This window comes from Hirundo rustica, chromosome 1 (genome assembly GCF_015227805.2).
Source record: "Hirundo rustica isolate bHirRus1 chromosome 1, bHirRus1.pri.v3, whole genome shotgun sequence".
NCBI lineage: Eukaryota > Metazoa > Chordata > Aves > Passeriformes > Hirundinidae > Hirundo > Hirundo rustica.
Genome location: NC_053450.1, coordinates 119,242,508 through 119,264,547, shown reverse-complemented (window position 1 = coordinate 119,264,547; position 22,040 = coordinate 119,242,508). Strand labels below are relative to the sequence as shown.

The window sequence follows — 22,040 nt, the reverse complement described above, 5'->3', positions numbered from 1 at the left end:
AAATTCAGGGAAAGATCAAGGGAGTGGTTTGAAATGATCTCTGGAAATTTATTTCTAAGCAACAAATTATGTCATCTGTGAATGCATATGAACAGAGCATGTAAATACAGTCACATTGTTGATACACCTAATATTTGAAAGAGATCATTAAAATATGTTCATGGTCTATGGATTTCCTAGTGATGTGAAAAAACAGTGCAAAATACTTATGCTGAAAAGCCATAGTAAGTTTCCTAAAGATTCTCCCTCAAACATCAAACTCAGGTGGGCAAGACCACCATAACGCTAAAAATTTTTCCAATAACCTTCCTTGCATAATTGTAAGAAGAGATGTTTGTCTGCACACAAGACGCTGTTTCCAAGCACAAAAACATCAACCTTGACCAAAAGCAGAAAAGTGCTTATTTCATAGAAGTATTTCTGTATCTCCAGGTAGATGCAGATAAGTGTTATGGCAATGGAGGCACCCTGAAAATTTTGCTTGTATTACCTCTACTAACTCCTCATCATTAGAGCTGAAATCAGACAAAAGTTGTATTTTTCATTTACTATCCTATAATACAGTGGTAATCTTATGTTGTATTTTTCAATAAGATTAAAGTCTTTTAATTAGCAATCTAGATAATTTCCAAGGTGATTTTTTTAATATATAAACTGAATAGTTTACCACACTTTTTGTGAATCAGCATGTGGTCTTTTTTTCTTTTTTTTTTTTTTGTTTGTTTGTTTGTTTTTGTCTTTGTATGATTTATGACTATTTTCTATGTGAATTGCTTTCAAACTACATGGGGAGTACAAACTACATTTTTCTCATACTCTGAGAAAAATATTCCAGGTTTTCCCTTGAAACTGGTCAAAACCTGAACATGAATGAAGCAGAATGAATTCAGCACTGCCCACTGAATATTTTACTGATTTTATTTTTGCTTTGTTTTCTGCAACATTTCTGGGAAGTAAAAGCTGCTCATGAAATACCCAACACTATGTCTGCTTCACGCAGCTTGAATTTAGTGAAAAGTTACATCATTTGACTGATGTTTCTTCACTCTTTGGACTTACTTCTTTCTGCCATATTTCTGCAACTTCTATTAAGAAAATTACCCATGTAGAAATTTTCACACTTCTGCAGTGACAAATACTAGCTTCTTTTCAAAGCAGAGCTAACAGTTCATTTTTCAGAAATGTTTCAAGTTCTTTGCTTTACTCTGAAGACTCCAAAGTCTATATCTTCCTTTGTTGAAAAGCCAATAAAACATATTTTAGATATTCAATATGTTCAAGGATTGAGTCTGTTTTCAAAAGATACAGCACAGTTTATAAAAAAGAAAGTCTTTCCAGTTTAGTGTGTTATTATAATGGTCATGATATGTGATGCTTTTCTGGTATGTCAGCTACTACAGGACTTAAATTAGCTAATCACAGTTTAACACCCTCATAGTCAAAAACAAAGCAACTAAAAAGGGCAAACTTCAAAGGCTAAAAATCAAATAAGCGGGTAAAAGAAATAACCCCCCTGTCTTGACATTGGGGCACTGGCCATTCATGTCTACAGCAGCCAAAGAATGATAGAATATTTGTTTGATAGAACTTATCATGTTAGTGCATAATTGCTGACCATGCCCTTCTGGAGGGAGTGACTTTTGTTATAAAAACACCCATTCAAAAGATGGAAACCTTCAGGTTTCCTTTTTTTTTTTAATATATTAATGGATAATTTACCCAAGTAAAACAGTGTTTCCATTTGGACATAACTTCAATATCTCATTACTTTTCACTGTAAGAACAAATAGTAAGGAAAAGCAAATCACTGTCAGTTATAGATGGATTTGGGGAGTCAGTTCTGTTATGATCCATCACACCCCAAAATGGATTTTCTTCCATTAAAATCACTGGAAATGTTGTTTATTTGACAAACTTGAATGAATCAAGGCTGAGAACATACATCATAACACTGCCTTTGGACAGGGACTGTGCCACTCCTCATGCGCTGTGCAGTGCTAAGCAACTTTGTGTCAAACTATCTCTTCCTGCTGGAGAAGTTTGACTGGTACAACAGCTCAGTATATTCCGTTGTGACTTTAACAACAAAGAGACTCTGAATTAAAATTACTCCATGCTAGCAGAAATCTTATTCAGAAGTCAGTCATGTGAACTGTGCAAAGGTTTTAAGAATTTGTAGCTTTTAACCATGTTCCTGTTGTTTATCTGAATTTTAGTCATGCAGATAAAACCACAAGACTTCTAAAGAACTTCTTTCACTGGGGGTGTAATGTGGCTCTAAAATGTGTTTTCCAGACTGTGACTACCCACACAAACTAAATGGGGTTGTTTGTACAATATTCTGAAGTGCTACTGAGCAGGAGAAAATTATATTTGGGGTTGCACCTAAGGGAAAATAGGAGGGATGGGTATACTTGATAGCCATATTTTAAATTTTTAAATGTACAATTTCTTATGGGCTAATTCTAATAATTTTCCGTAATTTTCTTAAATTATATGCTCCTCAATGAGATTATTTGGTGTTTTTTTTCTGTTTAAGTAGTGGAAGAGAACAAATTTTCCTACTTAACAAAACACTATCCTGGTTGTACAATGATGGGTCTTGATATTCCATTTTAAATATCAAATTCATTAGGTTCTAGACAACATATCTTGAGATACCTAATTTTTTTAACTTCTAGCGGTATATAATTTGGTCCAACTTCCTTCTCACTGTTACCTACATCAACACAATACACCTGAAACTTCAGTTACATGTGGTTTTGCATGATCTTTCAGCTCTCAAAGATCCTGACAAGAACTAGAAACTTTTACCATCTAGTTGAGTTTTAAATAGAAGATGTCATATTTAATACACATGTATTAAAGAAAGTATATTTGGATAAAGCATGTTTTCCTAAAGGACATCAACTCTTCTTCAAAGACCTTAAAGATTCCACAACTCTACTTCTGGCTTATAAACTACATATTTTCATTTTGGAGATTTTTTAATCAACCTGCAGAAGTGAAATCTTGTTAAGTGTTTGGTTTTTAAAGTGTTACTACCTCCTGACTTATTTTGAGCACACTGGATTGCAATTTAACATCTGATATGACACAACCTTGCTTTGCTGCTTCCTTCCCAAATTAGATAAGAAGTATGTATTGAATACATCTGGATTTTCTACGAGATTATTGTTAGTTTCTCTCATAATGACATGACACTATTTACTACAAGAGGACTAAAGTTTCCTATTAGTGTTTCTTTCCTAAAATGGTAATTTTCCTTCATCATGGACAGCAGTGATTTCTTTCTCAAACAGGTCTAGGTTTTCATACAATTTTTCTATAGCTTATATCAGTTGTTACTTAATATCTGTTCACAATTCGATATAACTTTCTAAAACATAAGAAAAAAGTACTGTTTCTCCAGCAGCTGCAATAGGCTTTTATTAAGACATAATTTTGATTATATTATTTATATAGAATATATTTTATTATATTGTATATATTTATTACATAAAATTCCTACATTTATGTAGTTATTGGTACTTAACTTTTGCTGTGCTTTTTTTCTTGTAAGCTTTATTTGGTTTAATAAAGGCTCAAGTTCTTACACAATGGTATAAGATGAGAATTGCTTTCTATTCCTACATGAATCCAATTCAATGTCCCTCACCTGATTATGTCAGCCTCTGAAAGAAAATCATCAAGCTAATTGTGGTTATAGATGTCTGGAAGGAAGATGCTGAACTGAAAAATCACACTTCCATTTGAATAAATTGTTCCTAGGGAATTTACCAGGAACATCTATGTTTATCTCAGTGGTAGAATAGAAAAAATAATAGTTTATATAGGGACAGATAAATTGTTCTTCAAACAATACGGCCTAATATTTCCTGAAAACTCTCCTAAAAGCTCTGTAGCCAGATTCTAATATCATTATCCTTGTATGATTAAATAAAATTTGCTAAAACAAATCAGATACATGAAAAAGCCTGGACTATGGGGAAAGAATTACTAGCTAACAACAACCAATGTAAAATCACATAAAGGAAAGTGAAAAAAAAAATTAAGAAACTAGAGATGAGTCAGTCATACCATCTACAAGAGGGAGACAATGTAGAAAACTGTCTTCTCTGAAAATCAATGGGGTTAACATAGCTAAATCATCTAGTTCTCAAGCACAGGTTTGAGAGATTGCAGTCTAAGAAAACATCACTGCTTATATGTATGTCACTGGTCTTAAAGGCACACGATTTTTGAATTTCATTTAGTTCCCAGTGAAAGACAGTTAAACTGAGGTATATTGCATTGCATTTTCTGAAATTTAAGGCTATGACACGGGCAGTTATTGAATCCCCTGCCTAATCCTGAATTGTTATTCTGTTATAACTTGATCATATGTTTAATCCCAGCAGGATTTATTTTTTTAAAAAAAATCAAGGCTAAAGAGTGAAAATTATGTTTCACAGGGAAATCAGCTGCTTCAGGTAAAATAATCCTGTTTAGGGGTAAAGTGGCTCAGCTGGCCTCCATATCTATTTTTTAAACAGGAATTAGAAATTGAGATTATACAAAACATGTATTGTGCTTTTAACATTTTAAAAGGGATATTATATTGGAAAACATTTTAATCATTAATAGGTTAGCTTGATGACTATCAATTTCTGTCTTTTATTCCTTTCATATATTTTAGGAGACCAAATACATTTTTCAACATAACTTTTTTTCCCTTTGTTGAGCACCACTTTGAATCGGTGTTTTCATACCTTCACTGCGTGAATGTGTCACCTAATACAAATCTAGAAAGAGGCAACTTGGTCAAGGATGTAGCATGTCATACAGAGCTTTAATCCAATAGAAATCACCAGTTTCAAGACCTTATGAGCTTGCTTAGATTTCACAGCTCTTTTACACCCAGCTATCAAATAAGTTGCCTTTTCTTAAGAACTGAGCATTTCTAGGGTGCTGATTTCGCACTGGAAGCTTGGGAAAAAGAAAATAGTCACCAATAGGTGAGTAAAAGCCATTAGAATACTCAAATAAGGAAAGTAATTGTTTAGAGCTTTCCAGTTACACCATGTTATTGGCTAGAGGTGTCTGGAATGACAGTATCACACACCAATGCAGCTATGATAATTACAAACATGGAAGGCTTTCAGGTAATAATGGTCCCAGTGTTCTGGTGTTTACTGCTGTGAGTACTGTGTGAGAGCTTAAGGGGAGCAAAATATATAAATAAATTAGGAACTGCAACTGTATATAGATAACAATTTTAAATTTATTTCATGGCTGAAAAAAAATGGGATTTGTTTTTATAAAACTGCATTTCCTGTAATATTTCAGTGTATCTTTGCATGAGTTTTAGAGATATCACATTTATTACAAGTTTTTTGGGGGTTGGTTTTTTTTTTTTTTTGGTAAGGAATGTGTGCCCATACCTTACCAGTAGTGTAAACAAGAGACTGAGAGAATCCATGCAGATGGAGCTAATTAGCCATGGGATCTAACCATGAGAAAAATCACAATAATGGTTTCACTGTTTATTATCTCTGTGTGCATCTTAATGACTTAGTGCCCAAAGGGACTTTTGGTCCGTGTTGTGTTGGGTCGGTAGGGAAAGGTGATCAGTCTGCAGGGTAGAGAGAAGGGGGACCCAGAGGAACAGGATTCAAAAAGCAGAAAGTAATTGCATCAGCAGGGAGCTGTGATCAGAGGGTGTGTGGAACAGAAGCCCATTTTCCTACACAGTGTGCAAGGGTGACGGGATTCCTAGTTCCAAGCCTCTTGAAATTAGAGATCTTGGGTTCTCCCTGTTGGGTGCATTCAGGTCAACTTTATCTTTGTGTTCAGCAGGAAAAAAAAAAAAAAAAAATATATATCACTGCTTGGAAGACTGACGCTCTTTGCTCAAAGTTCACATACAGCAGTGTGTACAGAAATGAGTGGGGAAGGAGGAGATCATGACTGGCTTAAGACACTTTGGTGTTTGTCAACACAATGTCGATCTGTGTTAAACACAATAACACCTCAGAAACACAGTTTCCTTTTCTTGTGGAAAAGGCCATGTAGTTAAACATTATTTAAGGACATTTTTTTAAGTCAATACAATAGTCTAGACTTTATATTGAGCTTTAATTTGCTTGAATGCTGACTTTTTTCTGTCTAATTTGAACTGAAATTGAATTATTTGACAAAATAAGAAGCCAAATTTATCTTAATGAATACAAGAAGAGAGAAGTTTCACTCTTTTTTCCCCCTCTACACCAAGAAAAATATGGTATTTTAGATATGTGTGCGCTGTGTCTCAAGACAGGTGTAATGAGTTAAGCAGTTTGATATTTTCTGCTCCTCCTTTAGTTTTAGGTAACTTTGTAATGACATCTCTTGTGTCAGAGATATTATTTAAATGTTCTATTCTGCTTTCCTGAGCACATGACTTGCAGCTCACAAGACCAGTTAAAGTGATGCTTTCCTATCTCATATTAAAAAAGAAAAAAAAATGCAAAGAGTAAATTCAGAATTTTCTTTAGTAATCATCTTTGTTATTAATGTTTGGGTTTTGTGTTATGAGAGGTGCTAAAACAGAAGAGAGATTACAATCTTTGTCCTAGCCTGAAAGAAACATATCAAACACAGCTTTAAAGATGAAGTTTACACAGGCTGATGTTTTAGTTAGAGCATACTTAAAGCAGTATATTCAAATATAACTCTTGTAGAAAAATTTTAACCAACTAATTTTCCAAATATATTGGAGTCACTTCACATATGATTTAAGAATCAGCTCAGAGGTTAAACATACCTCTTGCCTGGTTTACAGGTGTAAACTTACAATTGTTGCCCTTCATATTGTAAGAAATGATTAAAATTCACCTCATCTCAGAATGTTTGGAACAAACTCAGCATTAGAGAAAACCATTAATTTTGAAGCTCTCGAGTTATCTGGAATCTCCGAAGTTTTACATTATTGATGCTTGTGTTAAATTTCAGATTATTCTTTCAATTGTCATCAGTTTGTAGAAGCTACTGCACAATAAGATTAACAAAAAATTTCTAAAATATTAAATAATGCATTAGTATTTTCAGAAGATATTACTAGTGATAAGAAGACATTTATAAAATTTAAAAAAAGGAAAAAAGTAAATCTTCTACCTTTTTTTAACAGATATCCCAAAAAACCTGTGTAATATATAATTCCTAGAAATGATACAATCTCTCAGAAGAAATGGTCATTTCTAAACTTGTGTTAAAGATTTTGTTGTGCTCTTAGAAGTTTTTGCCTCAGGATTTTTTTTTTTTTTTTTTTTTTTTTTGTGTGGTTTTTTTTCCCTTACAGGTTTCTCAGTAAGTACTTTAGCACTGCAGTTAAGTTTGCCCAGATGAAAAAAATGTATACACCCAAGTATAGCTCAGAAAGTTGTCAAGAAATACAAAATGGATCACACTTACTTCCCGCTCTCTGGACTTTTATCTAATAAGCTGGATGCAGAAAAAAAGCCCTTAACATTTCCTTTTTTTTTTTTTTTTTTTTTTTTCTGTATGTAGCTATTATCTGGGGCTGTTTCCCTAACTTGCTTTGATACGAAGACAGAAAAGGGTGCAGTGTAGAAAAACCTCTAATCTCTCCAATCTTGAACAGTGAATTGCGTATGCACATTGATAAGCCTTTGGTGTATTGGATGTACTTACACTTAAAGCAAGGATTTATCTCCTTTTCTGTTAAAACTTTAGTCATTTCACAGATGCTAATGGGCAATAAATAAGCAAATACTTTTTCTGACTTTGATAACTACACTTTGGAGTTTGTGAAACAAATGAGAATGAGAAGTTTCAAAATACTAGTGATGCAAATATCTTCATCTTTCTTATCCCTATGAAACAAATCTCCATGAAGATGTTCTGTATGTGACTACTACCACCATACTGATCTGGAAATGTGGCTAGTAACCAACTGTCTCTACAAAGCACATGTAGAGTTAAACTTGCCCCTTTGCTCATTATGAACCTCGTGAAATTATGCTATATTCCCACTTTACTGAAATTTTTGTGGGATTTTTGTAGCTTTAAGAATGCAGGGACAGCTGAGAGTACTTCAAGAGGTAATCTAGAATTATTATATATCTGATTTTATTTATGTGTTCTATTCAGCCTGAGGACCTAGTTGAATGAAACCTGGTTCCTAAACCATGAACCAATCATAACTTGTATGACCTCAGTCTGTGGAACCAGATACCCTCCAGTATGTGTCTAGGTCACTTTGTGTTATGGTTTTGCACTAAATCCTAAATAATTTGCAGGATCAACACTGTGCCAAAAAACTGAGAATTTCCCCAAAGATTTCATGAATTTAGGAGACTTGACTCTACTGTGGCAAGGGGAGGGATTGTTAGAAATACCATGGATTTATTACTTGCAAAGTACAGGTTAACTAGTATGACAAATAATCATAACAGGATGTCCAGCTTCAAGCTGCAGGAGACAGCATTAGAGTTTTCTGGTAGTAAAACGTGGCAAATTATTATTTTTCAGACCTGGAACATTAGAACTTGGGATCTGATCAAAATTTATCCTAAAGGAATCTTTTCTGATACCCCAAAAGAATGATCCAACAAGATTTTCTCCGTGTAGTGAACTTCCCTCTTTTTCTCTTTGCCCACAGTGCAGGGGGAAAGATTGTTTCCCCTGGCTAATTCTTGCATATTATTGGTAGCAGGCTTGAAGAAAAGGTCATACTTTATGCAGTCTTCAAGTAGCCTACCTAAAGAACTTCTAGGGAGAAATGCAAATCAATCACTTTTTTCCCTCTAAAGCTATCTTGCTGTAAAACACCAGCCTTAATGGTTGGCTACACTCTTTTCTGCCACTGTAAAAGTTACACGAGTAGTTCTCACTAATGTTAGTGGAACCAGGGTGCATAGCTTGAGGACAGATTACAGTCTTTGTCTTGTAGGACATGAAAATAATTGAGACTCTGTTGTCAAGGCAGTCAGTTTTTCTTCTAGTGTTAATGTATTTTGGCAAGACACGTCAAAAATATATCTCATACTGAAAGACACGCATCCTGGAATGTTAGATGGGAACATAAAAAATACACAAGTCACCAAGCAATTCATATCACTTTTGTGATCTCCACCATAGCCCAAAAAGCCTTTTGTTCAAGTGTGTTCAGCATTTTTCAGTTGATAAAAAAGTGGTTATCCTTGAGGATGACATTTGTCATCTGTGCTGAGTAGTTATCACTAAAAGAGCTTAAATCACGTCTTTTTAATACAATAATTAATGATATTTTATTACAAAAGAAATGTAAATAAATTATATGGACAAAAATAATGCCCTTATTTTTTTTTTCATTTAGAAAAATACCAATATTTTTACAGTTTAAAGATCAGTGCATGTGGATGTTGTTTCTTAATTTAAACCCCTTTTTAAATCAGTGAATGATGTTTTAGACATTCTGTTTATTCCTTGAAAAGAATAATGTCTTCATTGGTTTAACTCCATGCATGTGCATCTCTTACCACTATGGGGTTTTTGTTTCTATTAGATTATTCATCTGATATTTATGATGCAGAAGAAAAACAGTCAGCATTATGCTGGATTCCTGGTGTTGTGCCCAGGAATTAAGAAATCACCATCTCTGATTCTGTTCATTCTCTGTCAAGCAGATATTATTTTAAATTTCCGAACAACATATGTCAGCAAGTCTGGCCAAGTGATATTTGAAGCAAGATCTATTTGTATCCACTATGTGACTACATGGTTTATCATTGACTTAATTGCTGCACTTCCTTTTGATCTCCTTTATGCTTTCAACGTCACTGTGGTAAGTACTAACCTGTCTTCTTAAATGTTCTTTTTTTTCAGGAGGGAGTTGTTGATATGATGTTTCATTCCCCAGATCTGGAGACTAAAACTGAACTAACTAAAATACCTAGATATCTTTTACAACTTTGTGGTCTACCAATTTTTTAATTCAATTATCTTTGCTTTGTAAACAGTTACATCTATGTTAGCTTCATGTCTAATTACTGTACTCAAATACACTTGCTATGGTTTTTGCTCTCTTATGGTGCATAAATTCAGTACTTAATTTTTCAAGACTCATAGATTTTTACTGTGGCAAAGTAAATCATTGTTATGGTCAACATATTTATTTAGCCAGGAATACTCTTTCTCTTTACTTCTGGACATTTTAGTGAAAAAAATTACAGCATGACTATTCAATTTTTGTGTGTTCTAACATATATTTCTTACAATTGTCATTTACTTCGACTTTGGTTTCAATTTTTTTTTTTTTTTTTAGGAATGTAATGACTGAAAACTTAATCTGTTTTGAAAATGTTTGTTCTAAAATTAGGTGATGTCAAAATCATGATGGCTTGCATTTGCATTGGATTACTTATGCTAAGACAAAGGTTTTTATTCTCCTAACCCTATTGGACTTTGTATAGTAAGGCTCTAATAAGCAAAATTGCAATAAACAAACAAACAAACGACACCCTTCCCCCCCCCAAAAAAAAAAAGCCAACACCTCCTGCATTTCTGAATCAGAAGGTTTAGTTTTTGGGGAAGAAAAAAAAAAAAAAAAAAAAAAAGTTAGCAGAGGTTTCTTAATTTTTGTGGATTTTTGCCATAAAATACTAAGGTTTTCAGATGTCCACTTTCCAATTCCCAGAATTTTGATCTTTCATAAACATATGCACTCCATATCAATTTCATTAAAAGTGAGTTACAAACAAGTACAGAGATGGTAGAATAAACACATATTAGGAAAAAAAAAATAATAATAAATAAATAAATAAATTTTTTAAAAAACCAACAAAAAATAGAAAAACACCAGTCAGGAAGGGTCTCATTTAAGGTATCATGTTTGACTTTATCATTTAATTCCATTTCCTTCAATGAACTCCCTTTTCATGTAATTTATTACATAAAGAACCATCAGTCTGATGCTGGTATAAATGCTTTTTAAAACCTGATAGTTATTAGTTTCACATTGTTCACTGTTTCTGTTAAAAGGTGGGTAATCTATTTAAATACATTATTACATCAATTTATCTCTTGCACTTAAACCAAACAGCCAGCATAATGCTGTTGGTCAATTTCAGTTAAAAATTTTCATTAAATTAACGGTGTTTACTTTTTCTGTCAAAGAGAAAATTTAAAAACCCAAAAGCAAGTTTTTTTACCCCCACTGGAAGGACGCATAAGCTTTCCATACTTAAATCTGGAAAAGGAAGTACTATCCAATGATCGCTTTCACAGTTAAAACATCACAATATTAAAAATGCTGCCATGATATGATTAATACACATCTCCTATCGTACTTTTAAGCCTTTTTCCCTTAATAAGATGCCCGTATGATTCCTTGATGGGAACACTGTGCCTTACTGTATCGTATCTCCTGTCGTGACAAGACTTGGCAACTGTTAATATAAATCTCAAGATAACAATGACTTATCAACTGCTTCGGGGATGGGGGGAGGTGCTAATCACATTACACTGTTTTCAGACTTCATGATTTAAGAAGCCATTTCCTCATGTCTGTTCTCAGATTTTCACTTCATTGACTTTCAGATGTTGCCTCAACAGAACTGTGAGAAGGAGCATCAGGGAGCATCTCACTCTTTGCTGCTCAGGCCCTGGCACAAAGGCCAAACCTTTAGGGATGCTCTAAATTCTGCAAGCTATAGGTATAGTGCCATACATACCTATGTATGTATGGCACATATATGTCATACTCCAGCTGGAGATTGATGGAGCCAGTGCGCATGTAAATGCTGTAGAGCCCTTTGCTTTCTTTGTATATATTTCAAAAGAAACAGAAGTTAAATTGTATGAGTTGGCTCTACTGCCTTTACACCTTACCTGGATTCTGCCCTACAGTTAAAATCAGGGACTCTTTGGAGATCTGGGACCGCAGGCACGTTCCTACCTATCCTCAGCGCATGCCAAGACCCCCTCTCCTTCAATCCTTGTGTTCATCTGACATAAAGGATCCCTTAATTTGGGGAAATATGGTTTTAAATGTTGCCATGTAAACCAAGCCATTAAGCACTAGTTATAATGACTGAATTGCTCCTTTTTGAGTAGCTATCGATGGTTGTATAATTTTTTGAGGAAAAGCAGCTAACCAGGTAGAAGCAAAATGATTAAAAATCTCTTCCACTAGTCATTTCTGAATTTATATCCTGTTTCTTCATTAATGCATTTTTAATGTAGGAGATGATTCTTCCAAGCCAAGAATTTCATCACTGGTTTGTAGTAAGTTTATTTTTTGTCAGTACTTCTCAGGACTATGCTGACTGAGTTTGTGTTTGTCACAGATAAAATTCTGTCTCTGTCCTTTTGACACAAAAAAGGTTAACCCAGCTAGTCTAAAAAGATTAACAAAATGGAGAATTTTGATGATTTGTGATTAATGATCTGTGCAGGCACAAGTGTGAATGCTGACTCCTTGTTTTGTCTTTCAAAATTTGTGACATAGAAAAAGAAGATGCCTGATGGCATTTTAGATCTTCCAATGACATATTGGGCATGATACCAGAAGAGCATTTGGCATGACTAATGAGAAAATTCAGTGCAATAATACATGATTAATTACATCTGTGTTCAATTTTATGAAGAAATTATTTTGAAATGGGGCAGTCCTTGAGCCTTAAAATGAAACCTGCTTCACACAAAAAAAGAATATTACAGTATATGATTCACTGTCTTTGTAGCTTAACAAAAAATGGTCAGAATTTAGGCAAGACTGATAACTAGCAGGGTACACATATATTTGTAACAGTCCTTTTGCAATTTCTTATTTGTAGGAATCTAAAAAAAGAAAAATATTAATTTCACAAAAGCTGTCATTATTTAGTTGTGATGTTTTAGAACATAAGCTCCATGGGAAGATGAAGGCTCCAATGTGTATGCCATAGCACATATACAATCATTATATACAAAATCATTATCCAAATATTTGTATGTTACTGCTAAACCTTGAAGAGTCAGTAATGAATAGGGACCCATTTATGTTATAGGTGCAACAGAGCCATATTTGGTTCAAACAAGCTGATGAGAGAGAAGAAAAGGAGACTTCAGGAAATTATTTACCCCTGAAATAGAGGCAGTTGGTACAGTTTCATGGCAGTTAAAGAATAACTAGAAAATAAAGTTATATGATTGTAGTAATATAAATATGGCAATTACTTCAAATACTTTGCAGCTTTCTGCCCTAGGTTTGCAGATATTCTTGGGCTTAAGGCCACAGACATAATTCTCTGGCACTGGAGAGGGAGAATGACATAAGATGAGGAAATGAAATGCAAGAAACAACCTTGTAAATGTTTGTGTGCTCAAATCTAAGATCTTATTGTAACAATGTATTTTGAAAAAATGTCATATTTTTGTTGATTTTCTTTTCTCTTACTATATACATGAGAAAAAATGTAAAGGTTCTTGAGGAAAAAAACTCCACATTAAATAATGGGCTGCAAATACTGTCCTATGAAGAGGCTCATGGAAGAATTACTTATGCACTAACAAAACTGTAGTGACAAAACAAACAAACAAACAAAACAAAAAACCTTGAAGATTTCTTATTTTCTTCTTTACGAGTTTCCCACATACTTAATTCCTGAGTGTGGAATATAATCAATGAGTTGTTAAGTCTTTGAAAAAATCAAAACCACTTGATGTTACAGAATATATCAGTCACATGAGATCTAGCTGTTGGTGAATGCACACCTATAAAATTTAGATTTCAGATCTTTAGCTTTAATAACAGAAAGATTGAGATTCAGGATATTCTGGATTAGCAAAACCAAGAGGATATTTTAGACTTGGTTTTGAGAGAGCTCTTTACTGTGCTCTGGGAGTGCTGTAGCATGACACGTCACCCCTGATGTTACTTTTCCGGCTGATGTGGGTATCCTGTATTAACCAGGCCTTAATCCTACTGCCTCATTAATGGAGGAAGGAAAAAAAAAATATTGTTAATGAAAATTATGGCTATTTAATCTTAGACAAATACATTAAACTATTTGGATCCTAATCTCTATATTGTTAACTAACTCTGCCTAACAGCTGAAACACAAACCAAGTACATTCCCTGCAAAACTGTGGGCTGTGAACGATATGGTATGGATGTATGTTGCAGGATGCTCTGGAAGGATTGGGGTCATCCAGAGACTGCTCACCTTATGCTGGAACTCCTCTAAGGCCAGAGACATATGCTTCATAAACTGATGTATACTTAGGGTGCTGAGCAGATTAGGTGCTGCTTTTGCCACATAAACTTGAAAGGCAATAATATTTTAGTTTTGGAATTTAAGAAGCAGTAATAAAAGTTTTAATGAAAGCTTCTTTGGACTATTACTTAGTGCAGAGCAGTAAAATATGCCCAGGTTCCTGAACACAGGGTTAAATATCAAGAACAAATCTGAGCCTTCTCTAGCTTTTCTGCTTTAATGTTCTACAAAATATCTGCTATTTGTTATTGCCTCTTCCATGCTAAAATATAGGCTGGTTTCATCTCATACACAGTTAAATTAGGTCTGCTCTAGCTGAAGATGAAAATCATTGTGTGCTCAGAGATATTTATTTTGTGGTTTCATATTGCAATCAAACTATCTTTGGCAATTGTGATTCTTGTCTAGAGCTGGGAAGAATCCATTTTTCACAGACACAAATTTTTAAGATAAATATGAAAGGAGACTGCATGAAAAAAAGACAGCATGAAAGATCTCCTAGTATTTCAAGTTTGTCTGGTTTATATCAGAAATGGTAATTATGTATTTACACAACAAAATTTCACACTCTTTTTTTAAGCATTTTCTTTGCTGTTCACTGCTGTCTTAAGATTTAGTCTAGTCAGCTTTGCAGCTGAATGAAGAGTGGGCAACATTTCACAGATTTTTAGACCTTCCTTTCTTGAAACAAGAGAACTTTGTGATAGAAGTAAGCTCCTGACAAGCTGCGTGGGTGCTGACAAGTGGTTTTCTCTCCCTCTTCTACCAGGTTTCCCTCGTCCACCTTCTGAAAACAGTGCGGCTCCTGCGCCTCCTACGTCTCCTTCAGAAGCTGGATCGCTACTCCCAGCACAGCACAATCGTTCTCACACTTCTCATGTCCATGTTTGCCTTGCTTGCTCACTGGATGGCCTGCATCTGGTATGTCATAGGGAAAAGGGAGATGGAACAGAATAACCCCCTCACTTGGGACATAGGTAAGTCCTTCCTATCCACATGTACATATACACCCATGTATAGATATCCATAAATGAATGTAAATATGTAAAAGTGCATGTATAAGTCACTCAGTGTTTTAGGCTGTATTCAATCTTACACCATTATGTCGGACTGTTTGTAGAGAAAAGGAAGAGACTGGCACTCTCCGAATTTCAGGTCAACCTGAAAAAGAGGGTTAAAATGAAAATCAGTTGGAAAAAAATAGGAAATAATTTTAGATTGTTAAGAGTAATTCAAAGTTTGGAAGCTTCAGGATCTGTATAGGAAATGGCTAGACAGACTGCGTAGTAGAATAGATTAGACAAGTTACCCTGGTTTTGCAAATTAGGAAAACTCATCAACAAAAACATTCCCTCAAGTGTGCTGATTATTTCTTCCTATATATTGAAACAGATAGGGTCTGAAATGTCTTCAAGTTAAAAACTCCCTTTGGAATTATTGTTTAGAGAATCTGTAGGCTTTGATTTTTGCAGAGCAGATGAGGTGTTTATCAATGGAATGCTCACTTTTGGTCCAGTCTTCAGTTTCTAACCCAGCCTTCAGTTTCTACCCCAGCCTTCATTCAGATCTGAGTGTTCCACATTAAGCTTTCAAATTTTAAGCTTTTCAGTTTTTAATGAAACATCTTCCATAAACATAGTTTATCTAAAGGTGAACAAGTTTCCCAAGAGAAAAAAAATTTGGTGTGGGGGAAATAATCCAAACCTTTGGTCAAAAGCCTCAGTGATATGCATTCAAACTGCATCTTATCTCCCTTAATTTCTTTGTTTTCTCTTACCCCTGTTATTGTCTGTCTAAATATCACCTAATTATGATAAATCTGAGGGAAAATGACAACCATATAGTGGTGCTCAGCCTCAGAGAAGTGAGGATGCTGGGTCAGAAAGAGAAAAACAAGAAAGTCCAAAAACTATGTGTTTCTAGTTTTTCAGTAGGTTACTTAAAGATTTGTAGAATCTTCTTATTCTTCTAAGTTGATTGTTGATTTGTCTTTTCACTTGTAAACCAGGTCTGTGACTTGCTGCTGAACTCCTCATAGAGAGCAAACTTCTGACAGAAAAGACTGCACCTCTAGGAGAGAATATACAAAGAAAGCCCACTGTGCAAAAATTGGTCAACTACCACTAACAGAGAAACAAATCCAGATAATAATAATAACGATAATAATGTCTCTCAGGTGGCAAGTAGCTCTAAAGGCACTTTGTCATCTTATGTAGGCCACAAACAATAGCTGTTTTCAAAGCATTCATTGCAGTCCAAATGGCGATGATGGGCTGCATCCTTGCTCCCTGGGTAGGGCTGTTGGCCATTCTCCCCATGCTCCCTTTCCCTGCGGCAAGGCCACATTCAGAAAACTCTCCACATATACCCTGGGGCTCTTGGCATTAATTGCTATGAAAACATTAACCTTCACCCATCCGTTTTGTCTTTTCTTGGGCAACAGCAGTAATGACAAAATGTCCCAGCAACCTCTTTAGAACCAATCTCAGTTTGACCGGAATGGGGACGTTTCCCCGAAGTCCCATTTGTGTCCCAGTGAAGAGGGTTGTATCTGGGTTATCACACACTGACCATCTTCCAGTGGGCTTCCCAGGCCAGAACTTTTCCTTAACAGCCCCTCACCACTCACTAACTTACCTCAACCTGTGACAATCAGGGACATTCCCAGGACAGCTGTAGGTAGTGCATTTCCACATTGGATGGGCCAAAACACTTAGTGGTGTGCACTCTTGGACTTTCCCCTTCTACCGGGGAAAAGGGCTTTTCTGTTGGGCTTACAGACAGGCATTTTTTAGGGTTTTTCTTTCCTAAAGGTGTGAGTTTGCATTTTTGCCTGGAAGCTGTTCCACCACCTTCGTGGATGGTCTCTAAAATATTTAGATGCCATAAATTTATAATAAATATTATACTGCAATGACTGCTGTAATGCTCCTACAGACATTAGTTCTACAGCTAAGTTAAATAATTTATAGCTTTAGGGATTTGTTTGGGGTTTTTTGTTTGTTTGGGTTGTTTTCTTTTTAAGTGAAATGGTTTTAAAATGTTAAAGTATTAGATACTGGTTTAAAGAAAAGAGTTCAGAAAATTCGAGATATCTGTCATGAAGCTGTTGTTTTGCAAGGACCACTCCAGCACTGACAAAATTTCTGGTTAAGCTTATGTGTCACATATATGAGCACAAAAATTTAGATTATGTAACTTTTTCCATCAGTACAAATTCTACTGCTCTCCACATGCAAACTGCTTGCTGATGAAACACAATGAAATTAAGTCTTGGTCCTCTGTGTATCTTTTGCTATTTTGGTGATTATATGTAGTCAGCCTTTCTTTGTCATTTAAGAAAACTTCAAGTGACAAGTTCAATACACCTCATAGTATCCACACTGGGGATATTTTGAGTGGAGAATGGTAGGTGTAATTTAGAGTATGAGTGATTAGGCAAAGTAAAATGAGGACTGGAAATCATAATAAATCATAAGCAAATAATGCACACAGGAGAAATCTTGCTTGGAGTATAATTAAGGTAGTATTGCTGTAAGACACTGAGGATATTCTGTACTCCTAAAGGAAGACCTCAGCTGAAAATTTTGTGCTGTTTTGGAAAGCATGTAAAAGAGATTTCTTACTGCAGGCAAAGCAGTAGAACATGATCCTTACTAATTTTGATATATTAATACCAGAACTGGAGACTTAAGTTTCCATCAATGCATCATACACAAAGTTTATTTCAGCCATTAAGGGACTTTCTAATGGAAAACATTAAAAAATACCATGCAAAAATTATAATTCCTATACTTCTTTTAATTAAAGAAAATGTGTCTCTTCCTTGAAAATTCTACATTTTATTCTTCACTGGGATGTCTCAGGTGATGTCCGCTTGAAAACTGACTATGGCACCATGAGTATGAAAGCTGCAATGCATGGAATAGCTGAAATATAGGAATGGGTTTGTTTTAAAAAAGGAAAATTATGTCTGGAATGAAAAGAATATTAATTTGCTTTTTATGTTTGTTGCTATTTTGTGGGGGAGTGGCAGAGGGAGAAAAAAGCTATTAGCTTTTTCTTACTCCATTTAGTGCTTCCTCAGAAAGGCTGTAGCACAGATTTCAAGACTGAGGTTTGCTAACACTTAAAGCAAACATTTTAAAGCTGCAATACTCTTAACACAATACTTTGAACCTTGCTGTGCCATCAGATATGCACCATAGCCCAGATCTAGCAACATTTGCTTCTGTGTATCTATTTCTCTAGCTAATTTAAACAAATTTGGTGCTTAATTTGCATTTGAATCGGGGCAATGGGAGTGATAACATTGTTCCTATGAAGATACCCAGAACAGAAAATGGCATTTGCTTTGTTCTTACTGGACCTAATAGTAAGGCTTCGTTTCACTTTTTTGTCCTTATTCAGGCAACATTCCCATCACAATAATTTAAAAACATGGTTACATTTATAAATTTAGCCACGTGGTTGCACAGTGAAAAAGGTGAAGTGTCTGGGTCTATTAATGATGAACTGTCATGATGTGGGGGCATTGGGACATAATGTTAAAAACTGGATCTCTTCCTTAGCCCTATTACTGCTAGATTTAACTGATTACATTATTTGAAAGGTACACAGCATGGGCACTGCTTTTAAATGCTGGAAACTTTTACCTCAGCAAGTTCTCCAGTCTTAGGAAAAAGTTGTTCCATGTGCAGCATTTTGACTGTAATGTCTGATGAAACCATGACTCCTGGACACATCATTCCCAACCACTGGAGACTGTGGTACAGTTCTTGTCCTTCTTTTCCCTTCTAGCATTTTCAGGTCCCTCTCTGTTCCATTTCACCTTGTTCCCCTCATTTGTTTTCTTTGGTGAGACAGATGTCTCCCCGATACATGGCTTGATCTTCACCAGTAAAAATAAGATTAATTTTCTGTTAGCTGACATGGAGTAGAGACTAGACTGTGTTTAGGTTCCTGGCTGATCCTAACACAATTCAATTGGCTCCCATTTCTGTAGTTTAACTGGCATCAGATTTAGGCATGGGCTCTTTATTTGCTGATTGCTGTTTTGTATTAATATATACTGAGCTAATCCCCTTAAAGATCTTATTAAATATGAGAAAATTATTTTTCTACCTGTCTCTACAGGAAACAGATAACATTGAAAATACTTTCTGTTGCTGAAGGCATTCATTCTGTGAGAGCCATGTGAGCTGTTGAAACCCAGCTGTCTTGAGTGTAGCAAGGAGATTAGGAGAGGGCCAAGAGTCAGGATACTGGCTCTCTCAGATAATCAAAATTGTCAGGTATAATTAGTGCTACTGTCTCAAAAAAAACCCCATTCCTTCCTGTCCACCAGAAATTTATCTGCAGCTTTTTGTTAGTCCTACAGTAACACAACATTCTGGCTATGGAGGGATTGTTATCAATGCGAAATACAGTTAAAAACAAACAAACAAAGAAACAAACAAACAAATTAAAACCCCTGTGTTTTTATAATTAATAAAAGTTTTCTTTGGAATAAGCTTCAAAATTGGTCCTGTAAAAGGTATTGCTCTTTAGCTATTTAAATCTTTATTTCAGTTGAATACCTCAAGTTTCAAGTTTTTACTCATTTTCTACTAGTTTTTTGATGTACAGCACCTTTAAAAACAATAAGTCAATTGTGACTGAACCACATATTCTGCAATATAAAACTTCCCCCACACGCTTTGTTTATTACACCCTTGCAGCCTTTTTAAAAAAGGACTTGGATGCTGACTCCCAGTGAATACCCACAATTAGCTGTCAGTGGCAGAGTTAGGTACAGAAAAAGGTGCTCAGCTCCTGAGTGGTGCCAGTAGGAAATGCTGAAAATAAGACTGTGCCTTCAGGGCCTTTCAGTTAAGTATTATATGTCCCATGTTGGACTGAAGTGAACAGCCTGAATGCACAAAACTACTTCCCCACTGAGTTCTTCAGTAAATTTAGATGCAGAGACAAGGTGACGGGAAGATCCCCACATGGTGCAGATAGGAGAGAATCTCCAACTGTCTTAATAATGTAAAGATTGTGGTGCTTCTAGCCCAATGAAGAAGTTGGTTGAAATGGGTTTTCCAAAATGCACGTGTCGTACATCTTACATGCAAATTTTAGGTTAAAATCTTGAGCTGAGCTCTTTAAATTCTGCCCAAGTCCTTCGTGGTCCCCAGGTAGCTTCACTCTTGTCAGAATTTTGTAAGTCAGCATCCACCTGGAATATCCATTAAGAGAGACATTTACCTGTAATTCTCTTGAGTTTCAGCAGCCTGGGAAGTTTTAGTGCTGGGAAGTTTTAGAGCCAGGAATCTTTTTCCTAGTTCATGCTAAGAAACCAGAAATAGCTCATTTTAGGTTTTATAAGGTCCTGAGCACTTTTGCCAGGAATTCTGAAGGTACAGATTTAAGCATATCCTTGACAATAGATACTTGTGGCATTGGTATTTTTATTCAGGTTAAAACTCAGGCTATCCTCTTTTCAGAAGTAAGACTATTTTTAGGTATGTGTGCATCTGCTAGTTTTTCCACAAATACTGCGTATTTGTGAACTAACAAGTCTCTAGTGTTCTTAGACCCATCATAACCATTGGGTAAATAACAGTAGAAATCATATCAGGAAAATCAGTGCCATTACTTCCATTCTTGATCAATACTATACATAATTTGTCAAAGCAATAATTTTTTGACTCCTAGTGTTTTCATATTATACTAATTCTCAGAATGCACTGTAGAAGCAGGTAAATTTGGATGTATTTTTGCAAAGCAAAATTACATAAGTGGACAGACATGACAGAAGACTTGGTATGAAAGTCGAGATAGAGGCTTGGTGTTTCTTTTTCTTTTTCTTTTTTTTTTTTAATATATGAATCATCTTCACTAATAATGATCTTAGATCATTCCAGCTTTGTCCCTGTACAAAATTTCCTTCTACTAAAGAATTAAAAACTTGGGTTTGAATGTGCATTGAGCCCTTTTTACTAAATCTAAGAATTCAAAATACATTTTAAAATTTTGGGAAAAAAAATTAAAATGTGTGATTATCAGTCTGCTTTTGAACCCTCTGAGACTCATTTTTGCAATATATTCTTAGCAACACTGACAATCAGGAACTTAGTTTCAAAAACAAATGTGAAAAGAGAGATTTTGTGTGATCACAAATCTCCAGGTAGAGGGGCTGCCAAGAAGATCAGCTAACAGAAGACACATGGTAAAACTATAATGCTAAAGAATGATCAGGTTTTGGACCCAGATGATGGAAATGTTTGGTGCATGTAGGTACGTGTACCTACTTCTATATTCCAGACCTGCTTTCTGGAGTCTGAGCCGGGACCTACGTCAAAACAGCTTCCAGTAATTTCAACAAATGTTCAGCGTATGAAGAGCTAGCACTAATGAACTACAACTGGAGCCTTGGGAAAGGCTGCAGCTGGCACCTGCGCTCGTGCTGTCTGGCAGATGGCAAGGTTCGCCACAGGTGCCCAGCACACCCTGGTCTGCTTTAGTGGGAACAGCAGTTCAGTTTGTTTTGTGGCACTGCAAGAACTAAGTGAATCCTCCTCACTGCCAGAAAGAGTACTGGTAAATTTCCAAGGATCTCAGCCAAGAGAATTGTGTTCTACTGTAAAATATTAGTCTGGTTTCACTGCTCCAAACACCCATCCATCAGGTTAGAACTGACACGTGTAGATTTATGAATCCTTGTGCAGAACAAGAAAGAACATCATGCTGACTACACTGCACAACACATCATTCCCTAGCAGTGATCAGTTGTTCACTTCAGTCTGCCACCTCTCTACCTAAATGTTTGATTTTAAT

At 35.4% G+C, this 22,040-nt stretch overlaps 1 protein-coding gene across 3 annotated transcripts in view; it reads left to right on the top strand.

The window, feature by feature from the left end:
* The window catches only part of KCNH8 (potassium voltage-gated channel subfamily H member 8), a 206,885-nt gene that overhangs the window by 123,467 nt on the left and 61,378 nt on the right, over nucleotides 1-22,040 (top strand). For all 3 annotated transcript variants that reach the window (XM_040081921.2, XM_058422842.1, XM_040081914.1), the window contains exons 6-7: nucleotides 9,648-9,805; nucleotides 14,989-15,196. In XM_040081921.2, the coding sequence (XP_039937855.1) occupies nucleotides 9,648-9,805; nucleotides 14,989-15,196 (366 nt within the window). The remainder of the gene's footprint in view (nucleotides 1-9,647; nucleotides 9,806-14,988; nucleotides 15,197-22,040) is intronic.